Consider the following 27,246-nt stretch of genomic DNA (forward strand, 5'->3'; position numbering starts at 1 on the left):
GGAGGTGTACAGCTCAGCCAGATCCAACCTGAGGAAAGGAATATCCAGGGCCAAACACTCCTACAAGGAAAGGATTGAAGAGCACTTCAACTCCTCTGACCCCCGGCGTATGTGGCAAGGCCTACATACAATCACCAACAATTCCCCCTGCAACTCTCCCCTACCCTCCTCTACTTCCCTCCCAGACGAGCTGAACCACTTTTATGCTCGATTTGACCGGGAAAACAAGGAGACAGCCTTCAAGCCAGCCGTTTCACCAGATGAGGACATACTCCAATTTTCCACCTCAGAGGTCTGCGACATTCTGGGCAGGGTTGAATGCTTGGAAAGCTGCTGGACCTGATGGAGTACCCGGACGTGTGTTGTGAGCATGCTCGGAGCAGTTGGCTGGTGTCTTCACCAACATCTTTAACATGTCTCTGGCCCACTTAACAGTCCCTCACAGTTTCAAATCTGCCACTATTGTTCCGGTGCCTAAAAAGTCTACAGCCAAAGAACTGAATGACTTCCGCCCGGTTGCACTAACACCCATAATTGCAAAGTGTTTTGAGAGGCTGGTCCTCTCCAAACTGAAGTCATGTCTGCCTGCTACACTGGACCCATATCAATTTGCCTACCGACGCAACAGATCAACAGAGGATGCCATCTCCACAGTGCTCCATCTGGCACTCACCCACCTGGACAGTCCCAATACATATGTCAGAATGCTGTTCATTGACTTTAGTTAAGCATTCAACACGGTGATCCCCTCCAAGCTGATCTCCAAGCTCAGCCAGCTTGGCATCAGCAACTCACTTTGCAGCTGGATTATGGACTTCCTCACTAACAGACCCCAGACTGTTAAAATAGGATGTCTCTCCTCCTCCACCATTACCCTGAACACTGGTGTGCCGCAGGGCTGTGTGTTGAGCCCTCTGCTCTACTCCCTCTTCACCCACGACTGCGCCCCTGTTTATGGCTCCAATGCTATAATCAAGTTCGCAGATGACACCACAGTGGTGGGCCTGATCAGAGAGGAGGATGAAACAGCATATAGAGATGAGGTTCAGCAACTAGCTTTGTGGTGCAAAAACAATAACCTGGCACTCAATATCCAGAAGACCAAAGAGATCATTGTGGATTTCAGGAGAGCCAAGAGCAGGGCGTGTGTCTAGCTTTAAGTTCCTTGGAGTACACATCGCTGAAAATCTTTCTTGGTCCCTCAACTCCTCCAGTCTGGTGAAGAAGGCGCATCAGCGCCTTCACTTCCTACGTACCCTGAAGAAAGCTCACCTATGCTCTAGGATTGTAACAGACTTCTACCGTTGTACCACTGAGAGCATACTCACTAACTGCATCTCTGTTTGGTATGGCAACTGCAACGCTGCTGATCGCAAGGCACTGCAAAGAGTAGTGAAATCTGCTCAAAGGATTATTGGCTCCCAATTCCCCTCCATCCAGGACACATATCATAAACGCTGTACAAACAAAGCCAAATCCATTGTCAAGGATGCCACCCACCCAAATCATGGTCTTTTCAGCCTACTCCCATCTGGCAGGCGATACAGGAGCCTGCGCTCCCGCACCAGCAGGCTCAGGTACAGCTTCTTTCCACGCCACCACGTTCACTGGAGGGGGAAAATTCGGCATAAAATTGTCTAGTGTGCCCAGCCTTACACAGGAATGATTTATTTAAAAATGGTCAATCAGGATTTATAGCACATCATAGTACAGAAACAGCACTGTTAAAAGTCACCAACAATCTTCTCTTAGCCACAGATAATGGACTCATCTCAGACTTCAAGCATATCTAAAGGACATAAAGGCCTGGATGACCAGTAACTTTCTACTTTTAAACTCAGAGAAAACACAAGTTATTTATAGCTACTTTAGATGGCATAGCCCTGACCTCCAGCACTACTGTGAAAAACCTTGGAGTTATTTTTGACCAGGACATGTCCTTTAACTCACACATATATTAGCTTCTCTTCATTGGCTCCCTGTAAAATCCGGAATAGAAATTAAAATCCTTCTCCTCACATATCCCTTCATGATCAAGCTCCTTCATACCTTAAAGACCTCATAGTACCATATTATCCCAATAGAGCACTTCGCTCTCAGATGCAGGTGTACTTGTGGTTCCCAGAGTTTCCAGAAGCAGACTGGGAGGCAGAGCCTTTAGTTATCAAGCTCCTCTCCTGTGGAACCAGCTCCCAGCCTGGATTCAGGAGGCAGACACTCTCTGTACTTTTAAGGCTAGACTTAAAAGCTTCCCTTTTGACAAAGCGCATAAGCTTCCATCGGTGCACTGAGCTCCCATACCCTAACCCTAACACTCCCTTCCCTTCCCCTCTCTTCCACTCCTCCCACCTCACATGTATATTCCACCATTGAATGTCACTAACCTTGTGCTCTCTCTCTCCCCTAGTTTGTGCTCTTTCCCTCTCTCTCTGTTCTCTCTGTACCTTCTGCAGGTGTCCCTGGTCCTGGAGCTGCATATTGCTGATGTGAAGTTATTGGCCCCACCAACCTGCAGTGTCTACTTGTTGTTTATTGTTGTTGTTCTTTTCTCTCTCCTCTATCCACTCAACCCAGTCGGTCAAGGCAGATGGCCTCCCAAACTGAGCTGGTTCTGTTGGAGGTTTTTTCTTCTGTTACAGGGAGTTTTTCCTCTTCACTGTCACCAAGTGCTGCTCATAAGGGACTTGTTGGGATTTTTTGTTTTTTGTAAAGTGCCTTGAGATGATTGTATTGTGATTTGGCGCTACACAAATAAAATACATTGAATTGATATTAAATTGAAATTGCATAAGCTTTTATCAATGGACTCTAATACATCGTTCATGTCGGCGATGAAATGGCTCCTAGTAAGTCGGCTTCTATTCAAAGAGGAGGCCCATGTCTTACTTCCTTCATGCATAACTACTTGTTGGAAGCACTCCTCAATATAGCCTTAATGCTCTTCCAGAGTGGTAGTGTTGATGTTGATGTAATGTGATAATGAGGGATTTAATAATCCTGCATATCTTTTCTTTTTAATTGGCGAAATCGATCTGATTTGTATGAAATGTTTGTTTAGCTGCGTGCTGAAATGTTGGATTCTGCACAGTCCTGGAAAGTCTCGAGAGACTACAGCACCATCACTGTGCCCAGCTTAAGACTATTTTTTAACATAACTTATTTTCGTGTTGCAGCATTACTGTCTCAGCCTTTGTGCTGTAATTTATCACCCTGCTGGGTGGGAGTGTTGGTCTTGTGAGTCTGAATCAACTCCTCTCTGTCACACCTACATCCTGTGTACACATGGCTGTATAGCACAGAATTATACATTATCTGACTGTGAATTAACAGATGATCAAGACTCTCAAGCATCAGTCATAAGCACATCTATTTGAATATTATTGACACACTTAAACATTAGAATCAAATATCACACAAAGGTTTATAAATGTGTTGTGTTTGTGTGTGTGTGTGTGTGTGTGTGTGTGTGTGTGTGTGTGTGTGTGTGTGTGTGTGTGTGTAGATTACCAGGGGTTTGACTCTGGAACTGAATCGTCTGTACTCACTCTTCTGCTCACGGAATTCAGAATTCAGACAAAATGGGAAGGTGTCTATTGTGTCGCACTCATTGGGCTGCGTCATCACCTTTGACATCATGACAGGCTGGGATCCTGTGCGCTTTCATCATCAAGAAGCACCCGACCCAGAGGAGACGAAGGTTCGATGGCCGACTGATGAAGAACGCCACCTTCAGGAGCAGCTGAGACTTACACGCCTCAGGTACTGCTTAGGTTATAGCTCTGGTAAAGGAGTTTATTCCACATCTGTTTTGGCATAAAATTTACCTAACATAAAGAAGATCTCAGTGACAATTCTCAAGATGAGCCAATGGTCAGTGGTCTACAATTAGCGAACAAATTACCTTCAAGCAACTGCATATCTCTCCCCATCAGGTACACTTACATGCACAGGAAAAACTGACTGCAATCACAATACTATATTGCAGTTATAACAATAACCAGAGAAATATTTACTAGCAAATACACCTTTCATAAGCTGGTATTAAAGGATCAGAATAATCAGAATTCAATCTTTGATTACAGTGAATTCATTTAGGAAAATAGGCTCATGTAAGTGTATGACAGCATAGGAAATGTGAGTATTTTTTACCTCTGTATAATACGGATAATCTCAACAGGTTGAGAGATCTGGAGGATCAGTTTCAGGGTCTGCAGACATCATCTTGTGTTGCAGTGCCAGCCTTGAAATTCAAGGTAATTGTTTGTCATCAGTCACCAGTCATTTTCTGTTCAGCAAGTATTGTGCATGTGATTGCAAAGAGCAGAAAACCAAGGAAAAAATCCAAAATCCAAACAAGGTCTGACTGCTTTCACAGGGGGATTGTTACTGTTCTCTTGTGATGAAGTTTCCTGTCCTCTGTGTTGCAGGTAGAAAATTTCTTTTGCATGGGCTCTCCTCTGGCTGTTTTCTTGGCATTGCGAGGAATCCGCCCTGGAAACAATGGTGTGCAGGACCACATCCTTCCCACATCTATCTGCAAACGCCTCTTCAACATATTCCATCCCACAGACCCAGTGGTGAGCTGTACCCACAACTGCATACATGACAATTACAGTAGTAGCAATTTAAAATGTCACATTCTGCTGCAGTAAGTTTTGTTCGTCTTTCGTATTCTGAACAGCATGTGTTACACTATAATGTCTGTAGGTGGCGCTCTGCTTACACTCATATGTACAGCACCCTGCGCATGCACAGACCATACTGTAGGCCAGGCTATAATTAAAAAACAAAGTAATGGAAAAGCTCTGTGGTCAGGGTTAGCTATAAACTTATTACTTTACTTTAATATTTTGGAAATTTTTTCTTGACTTCCTGAGGTCAATCAGCCAACCCTGTTTCCCAAAACATCCCTGTGCAACTAAACTGCAAACGCAGATACATTTTGTAATGATTGTTTGATTATATTCTCACATAATGTATTTTTTGAATGAATGACTGGTTTTTCCTACAGTAACACCTGGGTCTTATAGGTTTGGTGGAGGTGAATAACGCTGTGCATTCATAAAGGAGACAGGAGTACAACCACCTTAAAGCTGCACTCTGAGATTAAGATAGGAATTACTTTTCATTTTTGCCGTGAGATTCTATACTTAATAAAACTTTAAGTAAACACAATTGAAGTTATAGGCAGAAAACTAACATTTTGTTAGTTTGTACATGTATACACAGCAAAATCACCAGTGATAAATCAACACTATAAAGTGGTTAGGCCTATATCTGAACAGTGAAACATATAAACACACATATACTGTATATAGTAGGAGTGGAAACATTTCCACATTATCATAGACAAGAACTCTGATTTTTGAAGAGTGTACACTTTTTCCGTATGAGACCTAACATTACTACCAAGGCTGTGAATTACAGTGTGCCCTGAGGGGGTAAGTAATGTAAGAATGTAAGATAGAAAATTACTACAGATGTAAACACAGTAGTTCAGTTTATATGCTCTGCTCTCTTACAATGTTTTACATTTTTTGTCTTGTGTCTGTTTTCGCAAACAAAAGGAGGCTGAAGGTTTTTAATTCAGATTTAAATGTAGTAGTTAAAAGTCATTCACACCTTTAAGGTGGAAAACCATCTCCATGGCAACACACCCTTCCCTCATACCTCTCTGCTGAATAGTTTTTTTTTTTTTTTTAGTATGATTTACCACAAGGGAAAAAGACAGAAACATACACTACAGGATAGATTGAGAGACAGACAGTTATAGCTGCAGTGATAACATCATTTATTTCTAGTATTATTAAATGTCTCAGCATTTTATTTTACACTGCTAAACATGTTTAAAGTCTGACAGGAGAGAAATAAAACACTTCCTTTTTATCCACAACTAGATACAGTTGAAATATTACAATGTTTTAGGTTTGTGTCTTGTTTTTGTTTTGTTGCTATCGTCCCCCACCCACTTCCAACACACACACACATATACAAACACATACACACCTACCGACTGTAAAACTGAACACCTACAGGTACAATAGGTTTACTGGTGATATTTTTAAAATATATGTTTAACACCAAAATACCTAAAAGAACACAAATACAGACTCTACAGGTAGTAAGTAACTCTGTACTGGCATACAGGTTTCAGGGGATTGTAAGTCTGTCATTGACCCGGCCCCTAATGTCCTTCCATTCTCCGGCTGAGATGTGTTTGCTCCTTAAGATGTCTTATCAGCTTCTTTGGAAGGCCTCACTGGACCCCTTCCAGTTTACTTTGTGAGCCAATGACTACATTGCAGAGTTAGCTATCTGCAGGAACATTCTGGCAGCGTAGTGATCAGGGTGTGGATGGCTATCCTTGTGTCTTGTGTGAAAATTTTTTCTTCCATCTCTGGATCTACACTTTGCAATGAAATGCCTGGTAGGATTACAGGGCCAGTTGATGGCGTAGATGAGTGCGCAGAAAATCTAGGAGGAGAAAAGCAGAACAGGGAAAACTGTTCACATCCCCCCGATGTGGGAATTCCACCCCAGGGACTGGTGTCCCTTTTCATCATCTACTGTGTAGTTTGGTGTAAGGAACCCCTTCGCTCCCAAACTGCTTTAAGTTCTTGCTGCAATTCTTCAACAGTCCTTCAAAAACATACTATTACACAAAATAATAAAATTAAATTAGTGATACAAATGTCAAGCTGACGTTCTGCTGAAAAAGGATATGTCGTTGTCACGTTTGCGTAAAAACATAATTTTATTTGGACCCAAGATGAACCCTCCTTGAACCGCCACCTTATCGTAGTGGAGGGGTTTGAGTGCCTGAATGATCCTAGGAGCTATGTTGTATGGGGCTATATACCCCTGGCAGGGTCTCCCAAGGCAAACAGGTCTTAGGTGACGGACCAGACTAAAAGTGGTTCATTGACCCCTTATGAAGCAGACAACAAGGACCACGACGTCGCCCGGCACGGCGAAGCCGGGGCCCGACTCTGGAGCCAGCCCTGGGGTTGGGGCCCGTTGGCAAGCACCTGGTGGCTGGGACTCCCCCCATGGGGCCCAGCCGGGCAAAGCCTGAAAGAGCGATGTGGGGCCGCCCTTCTGTGGACCCACCACCCGCAGGAGGATCCATAAGGGCAGTGGTCGACGGCGGGGACCTCGGCGACCCGATCCCTGGATGCTGAAACTGGCTCTAGGGACATGGAATGTCACCTCACTGGGGGGGGGGGCCTGAGCTTTGTGAGGGAGGTCGAGCGGTACCGACTAGAGATAGTTGGCTCACCTCCACGCACAGCCTGGGCTCTGGAACCCAGCTCCTTGAGAGGGGCTGGACTCTCTTCTACTCTGGAGTTGCTTGCAGTGAGAGGGGGCGAGCTGGTGTGGGCTTGCTCATAGCTCCCCAGCTCAGCCGCCACGTGTTGGAGTTTTCCCCCCTGAATGAAAGGGTCGTATCCCTGCGCCTTCAGGTCGGGGATAGGTCTCTCACTGTTGTTTCGGCCTATGAGCCTAACAGTGCCTTTTTGGAGTCTCTTGGGGGGGGGGGGGTGCTGAAAGGTGCTCCTACTGGGGACTCCGTAATTCTGTTGGGGGGACTTCAATGCTCACGTGGGCAGCGACAGTGAAACCTGGAGGGGCGTGACTGGGAGGAACGGCCTCCCCGATATTAACCCGAGTGGTGTTCTGTTGCTGGACTTCTGTGCCAGTCACAGAGTTTGTCCATAACGGACACCATTTTCAAGCATAAGGGTGTCCATCACTCATGGCACCAGGACACCCTAGGCCGGAGGTCGATGATCAACTTTGTAGTGGTGTCATCTGACCTTCGGCCGTATATCTTGGCCACTCTGGTATGGGAGGAGTTTGGTGAGGCCATGGAGAAGGACTACCGGTCGGCCCTCAAGAGATTCTGGCAAACCGTCCGGCACCTCAGGAGCGGGAAACAGTGCTCTGCCAACACTGTTTACAGTGGAAATGGGGAGCTGCTGACCTCGACTGGGGATATTGTCGGACGGTGGAAGGAATACTTCGAGGATCCCCTTAACCCCGCCAACACGTCTTCCATAATGATGGAAGCAGGGGCTGAGGTAGTTCGGCAGCTCCTCGGTGGCAAAGCACCGGGGGGTGGGTGAGATCCTCCCCGAGTACCTCAAGTCTCTGGATGTTGTTGGGCTGTCATGGCTGACACACTTGTGCAACATCACATGGCGTTCGGTGACAGTACCCCTGGATTGGCAGACCGGGGTGGGAGTTTGTCCAACCAGTTCACATGTGCTTTGTAGACTTGGAAAAGGCATTTGACCGGGTCCCCCAATGGGAGGTGCTCCAGGAGTATGGGAAACGGAGCAGGAGCTTGGTTCGCATTGCCAGCAGTAAGTCAGACCTGTTCCCAGTGCACATTGGTCTCCGGCAGGTCTGCCCTTTGTCACCTGTTCTGCTCATTAAATGGTGTCCAGTAAATAGGAGTCCAGTTCAGGGACCACAGGATCTCATCTCTGCTTTTTGCAGATGATGTTGTCCTGTTGGCTCCATCGAGCCAGGATCTCCAGTGTGCGTTGGGTTGGTTTGCAACCAAGTGTGAAGCGGCTGGGATGAGAATCAAGACCTCCAAGTCCAAGGCCATGGTACTCAACCGGAAAAAGGTGGCTTGCCATCTTCAGGCCAGGGGAGAGATCCTGCCTCAAGTGGAGGAGTTTAAGTATCTTGGGGTCTTGTTCACGAGTGAGGGAAGGACGGAAAGTGAGATTGCCAGATAGATCGGGGCATCGGCAGCAGTAATGCGGTCGGTGTACCGGTCCGTTGTGGTGAAGAAGGCTCAGCTCTTGATTTACCAGTCAATCTACGTTCCTACTCTCACCTATGGTCATGAGCTTAGAGATAGGGTGAGGAGCTCGGTCACCCGGGAGGAGCTTGGAGTAGAGCCGCTGCTCCTTCCGGGAGGCATCTGTTTCGGATGCCTCCTGGGCGCCTCCCTGAGGAGGTGTTCCGGGCATGTCCCACCGGAAGGAGGCCTGGATAAGACCCAGGACACGCTGGAGGGACTATGTCTCCCGGCTGGCCTGGGAACGCCTTGGTGTCCCTCCGGAAGAGCTGGAGGAAGTATCCAGGGAAAAGGAAGTCTGGGTACCACTGCTTAGGCTACTGCCCCCGCAACCCAGCCCCGTGTAAGCGGAAGAAGGTGGATGGATGGTTGTATGGATGGATGGACCCAAGATGCAGACAAGCTCTTTATATACACAGGTAACTCAAACTGAAGTATGTACATGGAGAGTACAGTAATACAGAGACTAGGAACACAGGGACAGTAAGTGACTCAAAGGATTCAGGAGAGCATGGCGACTCATAGGGAAAAAAAATAGGAACCAGGAGAATACAACCCTGGGAGGCAAGGAAGCTGGAGTCCGGGAATGCAGAAAACAGGAGCAGAGAGAGACCATGGATACTTAGAGGAGTGCGCTCTCTCACACAGGGAACAACCAGGAGACACCGGACTCACATACACAGGTAATGCTGCTTGACAACAGGCAGGTAACAGACAGGAGAAAGCAGAAACCAAGGAGAAGCAAACGCAGGGAACAGGATGAAACCACACAAGCAACAGTTCAGGTTGCAGTGAGCACAACAATGTAATCCAGTAACTAGGGCAGGGAGCACATCTATATACTTCTCCTCTGATGACTAATTAGGATCAGAGTAGGCCAATCACCTAGTTGCCAAGGGAAGACACATTCACAAATACGGAGAGGGAGAGAGACACGAGGGTGGAGATAACCAAGGCAGAGCAAACACAGGTAAAACAAAACAAGTAAATGAACATAACCTGAGACTAAAAACAGGCAAACCAGGAAACAGAACCAAAATAAAGGCGTCGACAGGATTGGCCAACCCACTGGGAAGACTCGGAAAAGAGGTGCAGTGGCGTCGACAGGATCGGCCAACCCACTGGGAAGACTGGGAACAGGAAGTGCAGTGGTGTGAGCAGGACCTGCCGACCCACTGGGACGACTCGGAACAGGAGGTACAGTCTGTGTAAAATAATTTTATTTGGACGCAGACAAGCTCTTTATTTACACAGGTAACTCAAATGCCAAACTGAAGTATGTACACGGGGAGTACAGTAATACAGAGACTAGGAACACAGGCACTGTAAGTGACTCAAGGGATTCAGGAGAACGTGGCAACTCACAGGAAGAAATAGGAACAAGGAGAACACAACCCAGGGAGGCAAGGAAGCTGGAGTTTGGGGACGGAACACAGGATCAGAAAGAGACCATGGAGATACAGAGGAGTGCGCTCTCTCACACAGGAACAACCAGGAGACACCAGACTCACATACAAGCAGGAAAGCCAAGGAGACAAAGGAGATGAGAACCACGCACAGACAAACAGGCAGGAAACAGACATGGGGAAAACAGGAGCCAAGGAGAAGCAAACGCAGGGAACAGGATGAAACCACATGAGGAACAGTTCAGGTTGCAGTGAGCAGAGCAGACACAGGTGAAACTAATAATAATAATAAACTTTATTTTATATAGCCCCTTTAAAGTAGCAGCTCAAAGTGCTTTACATAATTTAAGATACAGTGAGATACAAATTAAAATGATACAATGAAATAAAATGCAAGCAGAGATAAAATACAGAGATAGAAAGAACCATTCTTGACAAAGCCAGTAAAAATAAAAGAAAATTAATCATATCGATCTCATTAAAGCTACCCCAATAAAGTAAGTTTTAAGAGAAGATTTAAAAACACTAAGAGATTTTGTAGTTCTAATCTCAGAGGGCAGGGAATTCCATAGTTTTGGAGCCAATGAAGAGAAAGCCCTATGACGATCAAATGTAAAATTAGGATCAAATATCACCCCCAAATTTTTAAATTTTGTTTGAAATTGTTAAACAGAGCCATTCACGCTTAAGGTTAAAGGCTCAGTTTTGCGTAACTGATTCAATTCAATTCAATTCAATTTTATGTGTATAGTGCCAAATCACAATACAAATCATCTCATGGCACTTTACAAAAACCAGGGGAAGGGGGGTTAAGGTAGGGGAGCTCTGTGCACTGATGGTCCTCGGGCAGTCTAGGCTTATAGCAGCATAACTAAGGGATGGTTCAGGGTTGCCCGAAGCCAACCCTAACTATATGCTTTGTCAAAGAGGAAGGTTTTAAGTCTAGCCTTAAAAGTACAGAGTGTCTGCCTCCTGAAACCAGACTGGGAGCTGGTTCCACAGAAGAGGAGCTTGATAACTAAAGGCTCTGCCTCCCATTCTGCTTTTGGAAACTCTGGGAACCACAAGTAGACCTGCACTCTGAGAGCGAAGTGGTCAATTGGGATAATATGGTACTATGAGGTCTTTAAGGTATCAAGGAGCTTGATCATGAAGGGATTTGTATGTGAGAAGAAGGATTTTAAATTCTATTCTGTATTTTACAGGGAGCCAATGAAGAGAAGCTAATACAGGAGAAATATGATCTCTCTTGCTAGTTCCGGTCAGGACTCTGGCTGCAGCATTCTGGATTAAATGGAGGCTTTTTATAGAGCTATTGGGACATCCAGATAGTAATGAGTAATTCTTCTGATCCTCCTTGAGACGGTTCTGCTCCTTCATTGGAGTCCAGCTGTGGTTAATTAAACTGATTGGATTTGATTAGGAAAGGCACACACCTGTCTATATAAGACCTTACAGCTCATAGTGCATGTCAGAGCAAATGAGAATCATGAGGTCGAAGGAACTGCCCAAGGAGCTTAGAGACAGAATTGTGCCAAGGCACAGATCTGGCCAAGGTTACAAAAGAATTTCTGCAGCACTCAAGGTTCCTAAGAGCACAGTGGCCTCCATAATCCTCAAAGGGAAAAAGTTTGGGATGACCAGAACTCTTCCTAGACCTGGCCGTCCAGCCAAACTGAGAAATCGTGGGAGAAGAGCCTTGGTGAGAGAGGTAAAGAAGAACCCAAAGATCACTGTGGCTGAGCTCCAGAGATGCAGTAGGGAGATGGGAGAAAGTTCCACAAAGTCAACTATCACTGCAGCCCTCCACCAGTCGGGGCTTTATGGCAGAGTGGCCTGACGGAATCCTCTCCTCAGTGCAAGACACATGAAAGCCCGCATAGAGTTTGCCAAAAAACACATGAAGGACTCCCAGACTATGAGAAATAAGATTCTCTGGTCTGATGAGACCAAGATTGAACTTTTTGGCGTTAATTCTAAGCGGTGTGTGTGGAGAAAACCAGGCACTGCTCATCACCTGCCCAATACAATCCCTACAGTGAAACATGGTGGTGGGAGCATCATGTTGTGGGGGTGTTTTTCAGCTGCAGGGACAGGACGACTGGTTGCAACTGAAGGAAAGATGAATGTGGCCAAGTACAGAGATATCCTGGAAGAAAACCTCTTCTAGAGTGCTCAGGACCTCAGACTGGGCCAAAGGTTCACCTTTCAACAGGACAATGACCCTAAGCACACAGCTAAAATAACAAAGGATTTGCTTCGGAACAACTGTGACCGTTCTTGACTGGCCCAGCCAGAGCCCTGACCTAAACCCAATTGAGCATCTCTGGAGAGACCTGAAAATGGCTGTCCACCAACGTTCACCATCCAACCTGACAGAACTGGAGAGGATCTGCAAGGAAGAATGGCAGAGGATCCCCAAATCCAGGTGTGAAAAACTTGTTGCATCACTCCCAAGAAGACTCATGGCTGTACTAGCTCAAAAGGGTGCTTCAGCTCAATACTGAGCACAGGGTCTGAATATTTATGACCATGTGATATTTCAGTTTTTCTTTTTTAATAAATTTGCAAAAATTTCTACATTTCTGTTTTTTTCTGTCAAGATGGGCTGCTGAGTGTATATTAATGAGAAATAAAATGAGCTTTTTAAATTTTGGCAAATGGCTGCAATGACACAAAGAGTGAAAAATTTAAAGGGGTCTGAATACTTTCCGTACCCACTGTATCTGCAAATTCTGATAAAAAAATCTTTGACTTTAAACTGTTTCTATGGCAGTAGAGAGGGGCGCAGAAACACTCAAAACCAGACATTCAAATGAATTAAACTGAGGAACAGCCACGGGACTCATGTAGTGTTGATTATGCAACACAATGAGACCCCCACCTCTACCCAAGTATCGTGTGTAATCAAATAATCCATAGTCGTCAGTTAATTAAAAAGAAAACCATTGGAGTCTTTGTGCCATGTTTCTGTCAAGCACACGATGTCCAGTTTTTGTTCTGTAATGATGTCTGATAAAATCACAGCTTTGATGTTGACTGAGAGTGCATTAAACAGTGCCAATTTCAGCAGATGTGAGGGAGTGGGTCAATCCGAATCAACCTCTGTGTGCTTGAATGCTGACAAATTGTTAAAATGGATCCCCGTAGGTCTACACAGCAGTCTCTGAGGTTTGGGCAGAAATGTTGGATAAGCAACAGGTTTAGATGGTGAGCATACAAAACTATGCCTTGACAAGCAATGTATATAACACTTATGTCGTAGAGTTCCGACATGACTGCAAAGAGCACGTATGTCATTCGCCAAGACAAAGTTTTCTTTTAGATTCAACAACTGGCGAGCAGAGTACTTGAGAGCCATGCAGGGGGATTCCACACCTCTTACACCTCACAGCGGTGTATTGGGCCAGGTAGCAGGGGAGTAAATCCCAACAGAATGTGTGCAGAAATAAAAGCAGTAATCCAGCGGGTGTAGCGTGATTCGACATCACATTGGAATAAAAACACATAGACAGTCCACACAGGTTTTACGCCATTTAAAGAACAAATAATAAAAATATAGTTGGGAGAGAAGAGCGACAACCAAGCAAGCCAGCGTGCCCTTTTCAATTGGAAGTTTTCAAGCCACAATAATCCAGTAAATGAACATAAAACTACCTGATAAAAAAGAACAGGTGAACCAGGAAATATAACCAAAATAAAAGTCCCAAAACAGGAAGTCCAGAACATGGATTGTAACAGCTGCACTCCATGACAACAAAATTTATCACTATTTTTTTTTGTGTGTGTTTTTGAAAAACCATTCCATGGTACAATGTGGCAGTCTGCCAAAGAGATGGACATTAAAAACTTCAGGATTTAGATTCATGTATTTCTGTCACATCTCTTCACAGACACATAAATAAAACAACCTGAATCTCGGTGAATACTTGCCTTAAAGACATGAGAAATATATGAACAGAAAGCTTGAAATTTCTTCTTTTAAATAAAACAATTCAAGTCAAAAGCAAATAATCTCTTTGTATGTAATCAATATGAAAGTAAGGAGTGGTATGGTTTCTTCTGTCTCACCTCATAGATCCTGCCTCACACTGAGCGCACTGTTCATATGGAAATAATCTGAGGTTAGCCAGGTAATTATGTACACGCCCCCGAGAAATCACATAAAACATCAAGCTTCATCATAGAATTTATTCACTTTTTCTGTGTGAGATGATGGCATGCCACATGGGTGAAGAAGCATTTTGGATGGTTCTGGACAGCGATGAAGAGTTTAATTTGTCCTCAAAGGAAAAACGCAACTCAGATGACGAATGTTTGCATTTTGAAGTGACTGGACCCAGCGGAGGATATAATTCCTGACGAGTAATTCCCTCTCAGCCACATTCCTGACTGAAAGGCTCATTATGCAGCTCATTATGCAGCTCAGGTGTTTGTCTTCTCAGGTGAATCACATGATTATTCATGATCAGGCACACCTTCTTTCATATGCCCTTTCTACAAAAAAAGGGCCTTTAGAAAAGTCTAATCAGTGGATTGTTTTCCTAGAATGAGTGAATAAGATGATTTTCACATTATTTTGAAGCAAAACTCTTGGCTACAAGCAGTGTTAATTTCGCTGACAAAGTATTTTCATTATAATTTTCATCAACGACATGTTTTCACTGACGAAAACGAGACGTTAACTAAATAAAAATTAAGTGATGACGACGAAAACTAAATTAAAATATATTAACATTTTTTGTTGACTAATAAAAACGACCCAAAAATGTGAGTGAGGGGCGTTTTTAGAAAAGATCCAATCAGGATCAATCTTCTTAGACGCACATTTGAAAAGTAACTGATCCACCTAGTGACGCGGGATGCGCGAGTACACGACATCTCATAGCCTACACTGAGTTTCTGTCTGACTTCAACTGTAATGAAATGGAAACAGCTGGGAGAAAACAAAGAGAAGATATATGGGTCAGTTTCATGTTTGATGCAATGCCATTACTGCTAAATACAGTTTTTCTTTTAAATATTTTGGAGTTGCTCTTTTACTTTAAAAAATGAAGAATGTGATATGCGGGTTATAAACAATGCATATGTAACTTTTGGTCTTTTATGGAAAGGCCATATTCCATATACAGTATATTAAACTTGTTTTTCATTTGATTTTAGTTTAGAATATTTTGTATATTACAATAGTTTTACTAAATTACACTTAAATGAAACCCAATATATTTTAGAAATGTTATGCTATTTAGTCGACTAAAACTAAAACAAAGCAGATTACTGAAATATGACTAAAACTAAAATTGCATTTTAGTCAAAAGACTATGACTAAAATCTGTGTCAAAATTAACGCTGGCTACAAGATCCAGTTCTCAAAAGTCTTGTGATCCAATGTGAATGTATGTGTTTTATGTAGGGCTGTTAACGTTAATGCGTTAATGCATGCAATTAATGTAAACATTTTAACACGTTAATATTTTTTTAACGCAAATGAATCTTTTGATAAGGTTTGAACTTCTTGCCAACTTCTTGCCATTATCACAGAGGGGATGTTTGGATAAGGGTAAGATACAGCGAATGCTACACTACTTAATATGTTGGCAGAAGACATGACACCTGGTCTGTTGAATGGCAAGTTTCATTATAAAAAGCTTCCAGATGGAAGTTTGGATCTGTTTCCTTAAACTAGTTTGTCATGCATTTCTTTATTTCAACGCATTTACAGGTAAATCCTATGATTTTATTTTTGTGACTAATCATGATTAATCAAAGTCCATGACTGTGATTAATGTGATTAAATTTTTAAATTAACAACACTAGTTTTATGGCCTTATTTCACTAACCATACATAAACGCTGTTTTCTCAAAAACACAATCATGTATGAACATGCTGCTCACATATTATTGTAGCCCAGTTTGTGCTGATTACAGTGTTATCACACTTTAGCCATTAATATGTTTAAAAGTAAAAAAGCACAAATGTCAGGGCATGTCAAAACTTGTCCAGGGCCCCAAAACACCCTTAGACCCCAGAGGGTTAACCCAGTGGAGGATTAAAACCACTGCATTCCTGATCAAATGGCACCACCAGGGCACCGCAAAGATACTGTGATAAAAAAGTGTGACATTTTGAATGGCTACATCTGTATCACAAAGTTATAGAGATGAGTTATGGCTTGTAACAAACATAAAATAGCCTGTAGAAATTACCTTTGTAATGAGAAATACTCCTCTTCACAAACCTTTGCACTTGTTTGTTTCTTTTAGGCATATAGATTGGAACCTCTTATCTTAAAGCACTACAGTAACATTGCACCAGTTCAAATCCATTGGTAAGTCATGTATATGAGGTCTGATATGCTGGATATTTCTGAATTCTCCTGTGAAGTACAAAATCAGCTGAAGAATGGAATGAATTGTTTACCATCCACAGTTTCAGTATTTCTCTTTTGCTCATGTATTATTAGTAAAAATTGGTATAAACAATTTACAGAAAGAGCAATGATATAAGTTTACAATAGAAATAATTGTAACATTTTGTCTGTTATTATATAACCTAGTATTGGTTTAAGCTGCACTATGCACAGTTTGATGAAGTAGACCTGAAGACAGCTCTATACATGTTTCAGTGACCTGGGGTTGATCTGCATGTAATGTACAGGTACAACACCACCAACCCGACACCTTATGATCAGATCCGGCCCACACTGCTCAATCCCCCAAAGGAGACTGCAAGTGTATCAGACTCAGACAGCATCCCAAGCCCTTGCACCTCCCCACCCCAGGCTCGCCGGCACTACGGGGAATCCATCACCAGCCTGGGCAAAGCAAGCATTATGGGTGAGCACACAAAAGGGTTATGGCTGTGTGGATGAAGGACATAATATGAGTGACAGCTTTTGTTGTTATGGTTATGTAGTAAAATTGCAAACAAAAAAGATGTGATGGACATGAAAGCCAACTGAAAATCAGCCACACTCAATCTGTTTTGTGGCAAACACAATGTATTAACGATATCGTTACTGCTTTTTGACATAACTTTACATTAGCCAGCTTTAGCAACCTACCAGCATAGCTAACCACTAGTTTTCAGGCTACAAATTGTCCCACCACAGCCACATGTAGTGTTAAGTAGTTTGAATTGCTTTGGTTATATATTGTGTTTTATGAACCTTTATGGCATTCTGTTTGTTTATGTTTGTTGGTAACGTTAGATTAGCCTGCAAACTCGTGGTTAGCTATGTTGGTAGGTTTCTAACACTGGCTAGTGTAAAGTTATGTAAAATAGCAGTAATGATAGATAACTACTACCAAGATAGTTTTCAAACTAGGCAACTGATTATTTTATTTTGACGTATAACACCCAAAGAAGGCACTTTGACATACATCAAATTTGATAACCTAATGTAGTGTGACAATTTGTTCATATGTTCAATTGTTGTTCACTGGACATTGTCTGTGCCCAGAAGTGCACAGACAATGTGCCTAGAGAAGAAAGAGTGACTACCTTTTGTTAGCTCTTCTTCTTGTCTGTCAGAAACTGAATCTGCTTCTCCGCCCTGAAGGCAAGTCGTGAGTGTGGAGAGTATAACAGTTTTTAGCCAATAAAAACAGAGAAAATACTGCATTTTTCTGGTGTTATTTTTTGATTGGTTGTAAAAACTCAAAGATAAATTCTGTCTTTCACTAAATTCTAATTGACTGACATTTGGGTGGGCTAAGCCCACCCCTGCCCATGCCTAGATCCGGTTCTGTGGATAATGTAATTTCTTTTCGAAATATAATTTACGTGCTTGCAAAAACAAAGAATGTTTTTGATATTGTTAGCTAATTTAGATTCAAACAAAAAGAACACAGTTCCTCATGATTTATAATTTGGAAAAACTGCATGAAGACAAAAATACTTAAGCAAAACATAGCTTGACATATAACAGCATGATTATATGCGATACCTGACTTGTGGTTATGAAATAATAGGGTTTTATTATATATTATAACATCCATCCATCCATCCATCCATCATCTATAATAGATTCCTAAAATAGGAATAAGCAGAACTGCTGGAGCCTCTCCCAGCTCTCTTTAGGTGAAAGGCAGGGGTACACCCTGCCACCCGGTTGGACTGTTGTCATGTTATTCAATAGCCCATTTGGGCTTCCCATCAAACTACAGTTATTGGTCAGTGACAAACCTACTGACCTTGGGACCTACAAACCTACTGACCTCGGGACCTACAAACGACTCAATCTACTGGTCGGTTGAGTCGTTTCTTTTTATCCTACAGATCTGCATTGGCGTCATTACTTAAGTTACGTCCTTGAGTTTAAGCGCGACAACTATTCAATTATATTTAGGCATTAAAACATGTTGGTTAGGTTTAGGCAATAAAACAAACAAAAATGTACATTCATGTCAGCTGCTAATACTAGTCGCCATTGACTCGCATTGCCTCCAGTAGGTGTAATAGGCTCCTGCTGACATATATAAATAGGACGGATGTATGCTGATAAAGCGGGCACTGGACAGGCCACCAGTCCATTGCAGGGCTCAATTGTAACATTTGATTGAAATTACAATTATATGTTACAAATGTACACACTCGATAATTGACATTTTACTGGAATGAAGTAGCCATCGGAGGGTCTAACAGAGATGCAACTGAAAGATAATGTTTACATATAAAGATAAAAAAAAAATGACTACATCTACAGTGTTTGTTATATACACACACAGACAAAACTGTTGGTACCCTTCCATTAAAAAAAGCAAAAACCCAGAATGGTCACTGAAATAACTTGAAACTGGCAAAAGTAACAATGGGAAGTACTAAACAGGAAATTGAACAACAATAATGAACAAAAACTACATATATATATATATATATATATATATATAATAAAAATTAAAAAAATATATAAAATCACTTCCTCTCATTTACATCTATATACATATAAAAATAAAGTATAGATCATGGCAGCACGGTGGCTGAGTGGATAGCATTGTTGCCTCACAGCAAGAAGGTTCCTGGTTCGAAATCCAGCAGGGCCCTTTGTGTGTGGAGTTTACATGTTCTCCCCCCTGTTTGCGTGGGTTTTCTCCAGGTACTCTGGTTTCCTCCCAGAGTCCAAAAACATATATGTCATGTTGACTGGTGACTCTAAATTGCCCGTAGGAGTGAGTGTGAATGTGTGTGGTTGTTTGTCTCTATGTGGCCCTGTGATGGACTGGTGACCTGTCTAGGGTGTACCCCTGCCTTTCACCCGAAGACAGCTGGGATAGGCTCCACCAGATCCCTGTGACCCTAAATAGAATAAGCGTGTATTGATAATGATGGGACTGTAGTAATTCAGTCAGTAATTCCCTCTCAGCCACATTCCTGACTGAAAGACTCATTATGCAGCTCATTATGCAGGTCTTTGTGTTTTCAGGTGAATCACATGATTATTCATGTTCATGCATATGCCCTTTCTACAAAAAAAAAAGGACCTTAGAAAAGTCTAATCAGTCTATTGTTTTCTGCGAATGAGTGAACAAGATGACTTTAACAGTGTTAGTATCAGTGTTATCAGACCTTGATCTGTTTAAAAGTAACTGAAAAAAGCACAAATCTCATGTCAGGGCATGTCAAAACTTGTACAGGGCCCCGAAACACCCTTAGACCCCAGAAGGGTTAATGTCAGTGGAGTGAACAGTGCACAAAAGCTTACCAGCAGAGGTCAGCTAAACACTTCGGTTCCTCCCACTCTTTAGCCCAGAGCTGATGTTCCTGCAAGGTTGTTCATTCAGTATAACTGTACAGAGGACCATGATGAAATTATTAGAATTTCTGTTGGTTGAATGAATTCAACTTGTTAAAGATGATGTATGTACAATATATTTTAAATGAAATAATTATATGATGCATGACTCTTGCTGCCCCTTAGGTGCTGCAAGTCTTGGAAAGGGAATCGGAGGAATACTGTTTTCCCGTTTTTCACGTTCCAGTGGCCAGGTGGGTGGAGTGGAGGAGGAGCCGTCAGATTGTGAGGGTGGAACCTCTGAATTGGAAAATGTAGCTGAAGGAGAGGAAAGAGTGACGGTGGCAGAGAGTGAACAGAAAGACAAACAAATAGCAGTAGAAACAAAAGTGGTGGAGCCTACTATGCCCCGGTCCACTTCAGTGGTCATGGACAGCACCTCATGTAAGTACTAAGTCATGTTTTACTTGTATAACTCAGTATCACAAATTTGCTTCAAAGGGCTTTTACAATCTCTACATCATCATCATATGACACCCTGTCATTAGCCCTTCAGCAGTAACCTCAGCAAGATTAACAGAGGAGGGATCCCTCTTCTAGGATGGATAGACAGTGCAGCAGATGTCAGAACAGATCAACATGAATGATTTACAGTATGGACATTCGAGCAACACAAACTTCTCTCCGGATGAGGACCTGCAAAGAGGACAGGCTACAGAGGCACACAATGAATAAATACCAGTGCACATTATTCACACACAATGGAAAGAAGTAAATACACATTCACAAAAAAGGACAATATAACATATAAACATAATATAACATATAAAGAGTACATTAACAAAGTTGTAGAGATATGCAATGATAAGTCTTTTTATGGTGTTACATCAGTAAATAATGTTGGTTGCTTTTATGACTGACTGTACATTGAATGATGAATGATCATTGATGATTGACAACTGCTCCAGAAGTCAAAGATGGCAGACAAGGACGAATGAGTGTAGGTTTAATATGCACTGTGCTATATCTATATTATGGTAACGTTAATTATTTATTAGTCACACAGTATTTCTTCCAAAGGTCTGTATGACTAATACATAATTAATGTTACCATAAGATGAAACACAGTGTTAATACATTCAAACAGTCCCCTCTTCCTCTGGTGTTTAATGGCAAATAGCATCCTTAACACCCTGGGGTCTGAGGGGGTTTTGGGGGCCTGGACAAATTTTGACATGTCCTGACTGTAGCCCAGGTAATTAGCTGACCCAAGACACAATACTGGGGTTCTTGCAGTTTTATTTCAAGCAGCGCAGGCGGGGCGACATTTCGTCAAAAACCACACATGGCAAACAAACTTAATATCCCGAAAGAGAATCACATTCATCAAACAAATCTGACAAATACGACAGTGGCCTCTGGCTTAACTTCTCGACACGGGAGCTCACACCGCTGCTCCACTACTCCTCGTCACAAGGGTCTTCACCATGCGGCTCATTACAGATACAAAACCAATGCGTAATACTCTGCACGTCTCCATTTTAGGATCACATTCAAAACAGGAAGTAACCCAGAGTGCACTTGGAGAAATTCGCTGCAGATTTTCCCTTTGCTATGCAATACTGCCCTCTGGTGACCAAATGTAATGCACTGCTTTCTCCATCTTGAGGCACATTTACCCACATCAGAAAACCAACTTTAAACAGTGATAACGTAAAATAACCATGAACAATACAAAATATAACAACTTGGTTTAGGGGACATTTTGATACAGGTGGAAAACTACTTAGTCATTTACTTATACATGAGTTTACCATACGTTTGCCACCCGGCTACATGACATTTGTGCTTTTTGCAGTGTCTTTTAAACATATTGTCTAAAGTCTAATAACACTGTAATCAGCACAAAATTGGCTAGAATAATATGTGAGCAGCAAGTTTATACATGATTGTGTTTTTGAGAAAAAAGTGTTTTTGCATAGTTAGTGAAAAACTGTCTGAGGATGAATAGTAATGTGATTTACCTGAGAAGACAAAAGACGCACTCAACGACCAGACAAAGACGCGCATAATGAGCCTTTCAGTCAATGTAGATGGGAGGGGATTAGTGCAGCACAATACAAAACAATGAGGAGCCAAACGATCCTCATTTGAGATATTATTGTTGACCGTTACTGTGAATAACCAGTGGTGGACAAAGTACTCGACCTCATTACTTCAGTCAAAGTATAGATCCTCCTGGTCCAATACAAGTAAAAGTTGCTCAGTCAAAATATTACTTGAGTTAAAGTCCTGTAGTATGTGCTTTCAAAAATACTTAAGTATTCAAAGTACTTAACTTTACAAAAATCTGAAAATGTTTTTTTCAAATGAGTGCAGTCAGGAATCTTTCTCACACTGTAGTTATTATTTGCAGTATTTGTACTAGTTCATTGGATTGAATCTTACATATATTTTAGATTACAGTAACTAAGATTAATAAGAATAAGTAAATGCAAAAACAGAGCAAACTTTTAGTGTAAATCATTAATGGACCAAACAGGGACTAAAAGTCTAAAACTGGTGTAAACTAGGACTAAACCAGGTCGAACCCAAGTCTAAACTGAGATGAAACCATGTTAAAATCAGGACTATCCAAACAAAGACTGAAGATAGTAATAGTGAACTAGTGCTGAACTAGGTCTAATCCATCCATCCATTTTCTTCCGCTTATCCGGGGCACAGGCGCAATAGTCTAAGCAAGGATGCCCAGACTTCTTTCTCCGAGGTCACTTCATTAGCTTTCTTCCGCTTATCCGGGGCACAGGTGCAGTAGTCTAAGCAAGGATGCCCAGACTTCTTTCTCCGAGGCCACTTCATCCAGCTTGTCCAGGGGGACTCTGAGGCATTCCCAGGCCAGCTGAGAGACATAGTCCCTCCAGCGTCTCCTGGGTCTTCCCTGGGGCCTCCTCCCAATGGAACATGCACTAAACCATGCATTTGTTTCCTCAAGGCTAGATTACTGTAACTCATTACTATCTGGATGTCCTAATATCTTAATAAAAAGCCTCCAATTAATCCAGAATGCCGCAGCGAGAGTCCTGACAGGAACTAGCAAGAGAGATTATATTTCTCCTATATTGGCTTCTCTTCATTGGCTCCCTGTAAAATATAGAATAGAATTTAAAATCCTTCTTCTCACATACAAATCCCTTCATAATCAAGCTCCTTCATACCTTAAAGACCTCATAGTACCATATTATCCCAATAGACCACTTCGCTCTCAGAGTGCAGGCCTATTGTGGTTCCCAGAGTTCTCAAAAGCAGAATGGGAGGCAGAGCCTTTAGCTATCAAGCTCCTCTCCTGTGGAACCAGCTCTCAGCCTGGGTTCAGGAGGCAGACACTCTCTGTACTTTTAAGGCTAGAGTTAAAACCTTCCTCTTTGACAAAGCATATAGTTAGGGCTGGCTTCAGGCAACCCTGAACCATCCCTTAGTTAATTATGCTGCTATAGGCCTAGACTGCCCGAGGACCATCGGTGCACTGAGCTCCCCCCCCCCCCCCCCCTTCTCTCCCACCTCATGTATATTCCACCATTGAATGTTACTAACCTTGTGCTCTCTCTCTCCCCTAGTTTGTGCTCTCTCCCTCCCTCTCTCTCTCTCTCTCTCTCTCTCTGTACCTTCTGCAGGTGTCCCTGGTCCTGGAGCTGTTTATCGCTGATGTGCAGTTACTGGCCCCACCAACTTGCAGTGTCTATTTGTTGTTTATTGTTGCTGTTCTTTTCTCTCTGCTCTATCCACTCACCCCAACCGGTCGAGGCAGATGGCCGCCCAAACTGAGCCTGGTTCTGCTGGAGGTTTTTTTTCTTCCGTTAAAGGGAGTTTTTCCTCTCCACTGTTGCCAAGTGCTTGCTCATAAGGGAATTGTTGGGTTTTTAGTTTTAGTTTTTGTAAAGTGCCTTGAGATGATTTGTATTGTGATTTGGCGCTATACAAATAAAATTGAATTGAATTGAATTGAATTAAACACCTCCCCAGGGAGGCGCCCAGGAGACATCCCGAATAGATGCCTGAGCCACCTCAGCTGGTTCCTCTTGATGTGGAGGAGCAGTGGCTCTACTCCGAGCTCCTCACTATATCTCTAAGGGAGCGCTTGGCCACCCTGCAAGAAAACTCATTTCAGCTACTTGTATCTGAGATCTTGCCCTTTCGGTCATGACCCAAAGCTCATGACCATAGGTGAGAGTAGGAATATAGACTGGTAAATGGAGAGCTGAGCCAAAAGGCGAAGCTCCTTCTTTACCACAACACAACCGTACATTGACAGTATTGAGTAGAAGCACCCTTTCTTCTTGGGAATGATGCAACAGTTTGCCATAATGCCCCGACTGGTGGAGGGCTGCAGTGATAGTTGACTTTGTGGAACTTTCTCCCTACTGCATCTCTGGAGCTCAGCCACAGTGATCTTTGGGTTCTTCTTTACCTCTCTCACCAAGGCTCTTCTCCCACGATTGCTCAGTTTGGCTGGACGGCCAGGTCTAGGAAGAGTTCTGGTCGTCCCAAACTTTTTCCATTTGAGGATTATGGAGGCCACTGTGCTCTTAGGAACCTTGAGTGCTGCAGAAATTCTTTTGTAACCTTGGCCAGATCTGTGCCTTGCCACAATTCTGTCTCTGAGCTCCTTGGGCAGTTCCTTCGACCTCATGATTATCATTTGCTCTGACATGAACTATGAGCTGTAAGGTCTTATACAGACAGGTGTCTGCCTTTCCTAATCAAGTCCAATCAGTTTAATTAAACACAGCTGGACTCCAATGAAGGAGCAGAACCATCTCAAGGAGGATCAGAAGAAATGGACAGCATGTGAGTTGAATATGAGTGTCACTGCAAAGGGTCTGAATATTTATGACCATGTGATATTTCAGTTTTTCCTTTTTAATAAATTTCCAAAAATTTCTACATTTCTGTTTTTTTCTGTCAAGATGGGGTGCTGAGTGTACATTAATGAGAAATAAAATGAACTTTTTTGATTTTGGCAAATGACTGCAATAAGACAAAGAGTGAAAAATTTAAAGGGGTCTGAATACTTTTTGTACCCACTGTATACTATGCAAAAACTAGTATGCGATGCGAGTAGTATGTTCCAATTGGTAGTATACAAAAAACAGTAGGCAAGGAGTACCCTGATGGCCTACTACTTCCGCCCGAATTCTGTAGTGTGCATACGATGGACAAATTTGCTAATCCATGAGGCCACAGGAGAGGAGACATCATATGGCGGAAAGCACCAACGTGGTTCTTTTCAAGTGTACCCTAGTGAAGAACATTGTAAATTGCACTTGTTTAACACTCTGGGGTCTAAGGGTGTTTTCTGGCACTAGATAAGTTTTGACATGTCCTGACATTTGTGCTTTTTTCAGTTGCCTTTAAACATATTAATGGCTAAAGTCTGATAACACTGTAATCAGCACAAACTGGGCTACAATAATATGTGAGCAGGAGAGAGACGGTGTGGCTGCTGGAGATTCTGCACTCACCTGCGCTGAGGAAGTCAGTAAGGGAAGTGGATTCTGTATGCCCATTTGCTTTATTCCTTGGACTGTGGGGGATTTGGTTTTCTAGACTGGTAGGATTACCAATGATAAATTTCCAATGGATATGAGCTCCAACGCACGCCAATGTTAATTGCAAGCTTGCATATAAAACAAACTAAGAGTACACTTGCAAACAAAACTTTAATCTGATTTTCCCTGGAGGTGAAAATACTTTTTGAGTATTTGAGTACTTTTGCCTTTCATTCATTGTTTAAAGGTGGGAATAATACTTTTACCCTAGACAGAGATTTTATACATCAGGATGTTTCTTTTACCATAATGTTAATTGAAAATAAAGGGGTCTTATACTAAATAGTGTTACCTTATTATAACGAGCCGGGTGGTAAAAAGGTTACATATTACAACCTTGAACAGGAACAGAGCTACTGTTTCAGCTGTAGCCCACGCTGTATAACAATCTTGCTAGCTCTCGCTTTCCGCCAACTCTCTACGTCCCCAGCTCCTCCCCTACCCACACACACCTTATGTGTCTTCTTCTTTTCTTCTTGGCGGGTCGCAACCAGCGTTCAAAGGTGCATATGGCCACCTCCTGTACCGGAATGTGTATTTAGGGTGTTTAAGTGGGACAAACCACACGCAAATAAAAACTTAACAGTCAACTGTCTTTCGGTTTAAAGAAAATGTATCTCCTAAAGTAATGAATAACTTTTATAGACATGTAATGGAGTAACAAGTTGTACCGGACCTAAGGCAGGAAAATATCTTACATCCTGCTGTAAATACTTTGAAACTACTCCCTATCTGTTAGTCGTTTGTTTGTACTATTTCTCCTACATTAGCTTCTCTTCATTGGCTCCCTGTAAAATACAGAATAGAATTTAAAATCCTTCTTCTCACATACAAATCCCTTCATGATCAAGCTCCTTCATACCTTAAAGACCTCATAGTACCATATTATCCCAATAGAGCACTTCGCTCTCAGAGTGCGAACCAGCTCCCAGTCTGGGTTCAGGAGGCAGACACTCTCTGTACTTTTAAGGCTAGACTTAAAACCTTCCTCTTTGACAAAGCGTATAGTTAGGGCTGGCTTCAGGCAACCCTGAACCATCCCTTAGTTATGCTGCTATAGGCCTAGACTGCCTGAGGACCATCGGTGCACTGAGCTCCCCTACCCTAACCCCAACACTCCCTTCCCTTCCCCTCTCTTCCCCTCCTCCCACCTCACATGTATATTCCACCCCTGAATGTCACTAACCTTGTGCTCTCTCTCTCCCCTAGTTTGTGCTCTCTCCTCTCTCTCTCTGTACTTTCTGTAGGTGTCCCAGTCCTGGAGCTGTATATCGCTGATGTGCAGTTACTGGCCCCACCAACCTGCAGTGTCTATTTAGGCCCGAGCAAGGACCGAGGTCCCAGCGCAGGGACTATTATAATCGCTCAACGGGCAAGGGACGAATAAGCGGGGGGGGCGGTTTCTGGCTTCATCTACCGTCTCCCCGCACCCCACCATGACGTTACTGGGCGTTAGACCTTTCCGAAAATGTATAATATGCCGGTGTCGCGCGGGCGTGGGCCTGGAAATCGTTAGGATTATTAGGCCCGAGCAAGGACCGAGGTCCAAGCGCAGGGACTATTATAATCGCTGAATGGGCAAGGGACGAATAAGCGGGGGGGGCGGTGTCTGGCATCGTTTTCTGTCTCCCCGCACCCCACCATGACGTTACTGGGCGTTAGACGTTTCCGAAAATGTATAGTGT

The 27,246-nt window shown here is 42.9% G+C and overlaps 1 protein-coding gene across 1 annotated transcript in view; it reads left to right on the forward strand.

Annotated features, from left to right (window-relative positions):
• The window catches only part of ddhd1b (DDHD domain containing 1b), a 280,385-nt gene that overhangs the window by 20,852 nt on the left and 232,287 nt on the right, over positions 1–27,246 (forward strand). Inside the window, exons 7-12 of the mRNA XM_026317958.1 lie at positions 3,503–3,759; positions 4,178–4,253; positions 4,428–4,577; positions 16,486–16,550; positions 16,880–17,058; positions 20,142–20,399. Coding sequence (XP_026173743.1) covers positions 3,503–3,759; positions 4,178–4,253; positions 4,428–4,577; positions 16,486–16,550; positions 16,880–17,058; positions 20,142–20,399 — 985 coding nt within the window. The remainder of the gene's footprint in view (positions 1–3,502; positions 3,760–4,177; positions 4,254–4,427; positions 4,578–16,485; positions 16,551–16,879; positions 17,059–20,141; positions 20,400–27,246) is intronic.

This window comes from Mastacembelus armatus, chromosome 24, assembly GCF_900324485.2.
Source record: "Mastacembelus armatus chromosome 24, fMasArm1.2, whole genome shotgun sequence".
NCBI lineage: Eukaryota > Metazoa > Chordata > Actinopteri > Synbranchiformes > Mastacembelidae > Mastacembelus > Mastacembelus armatus.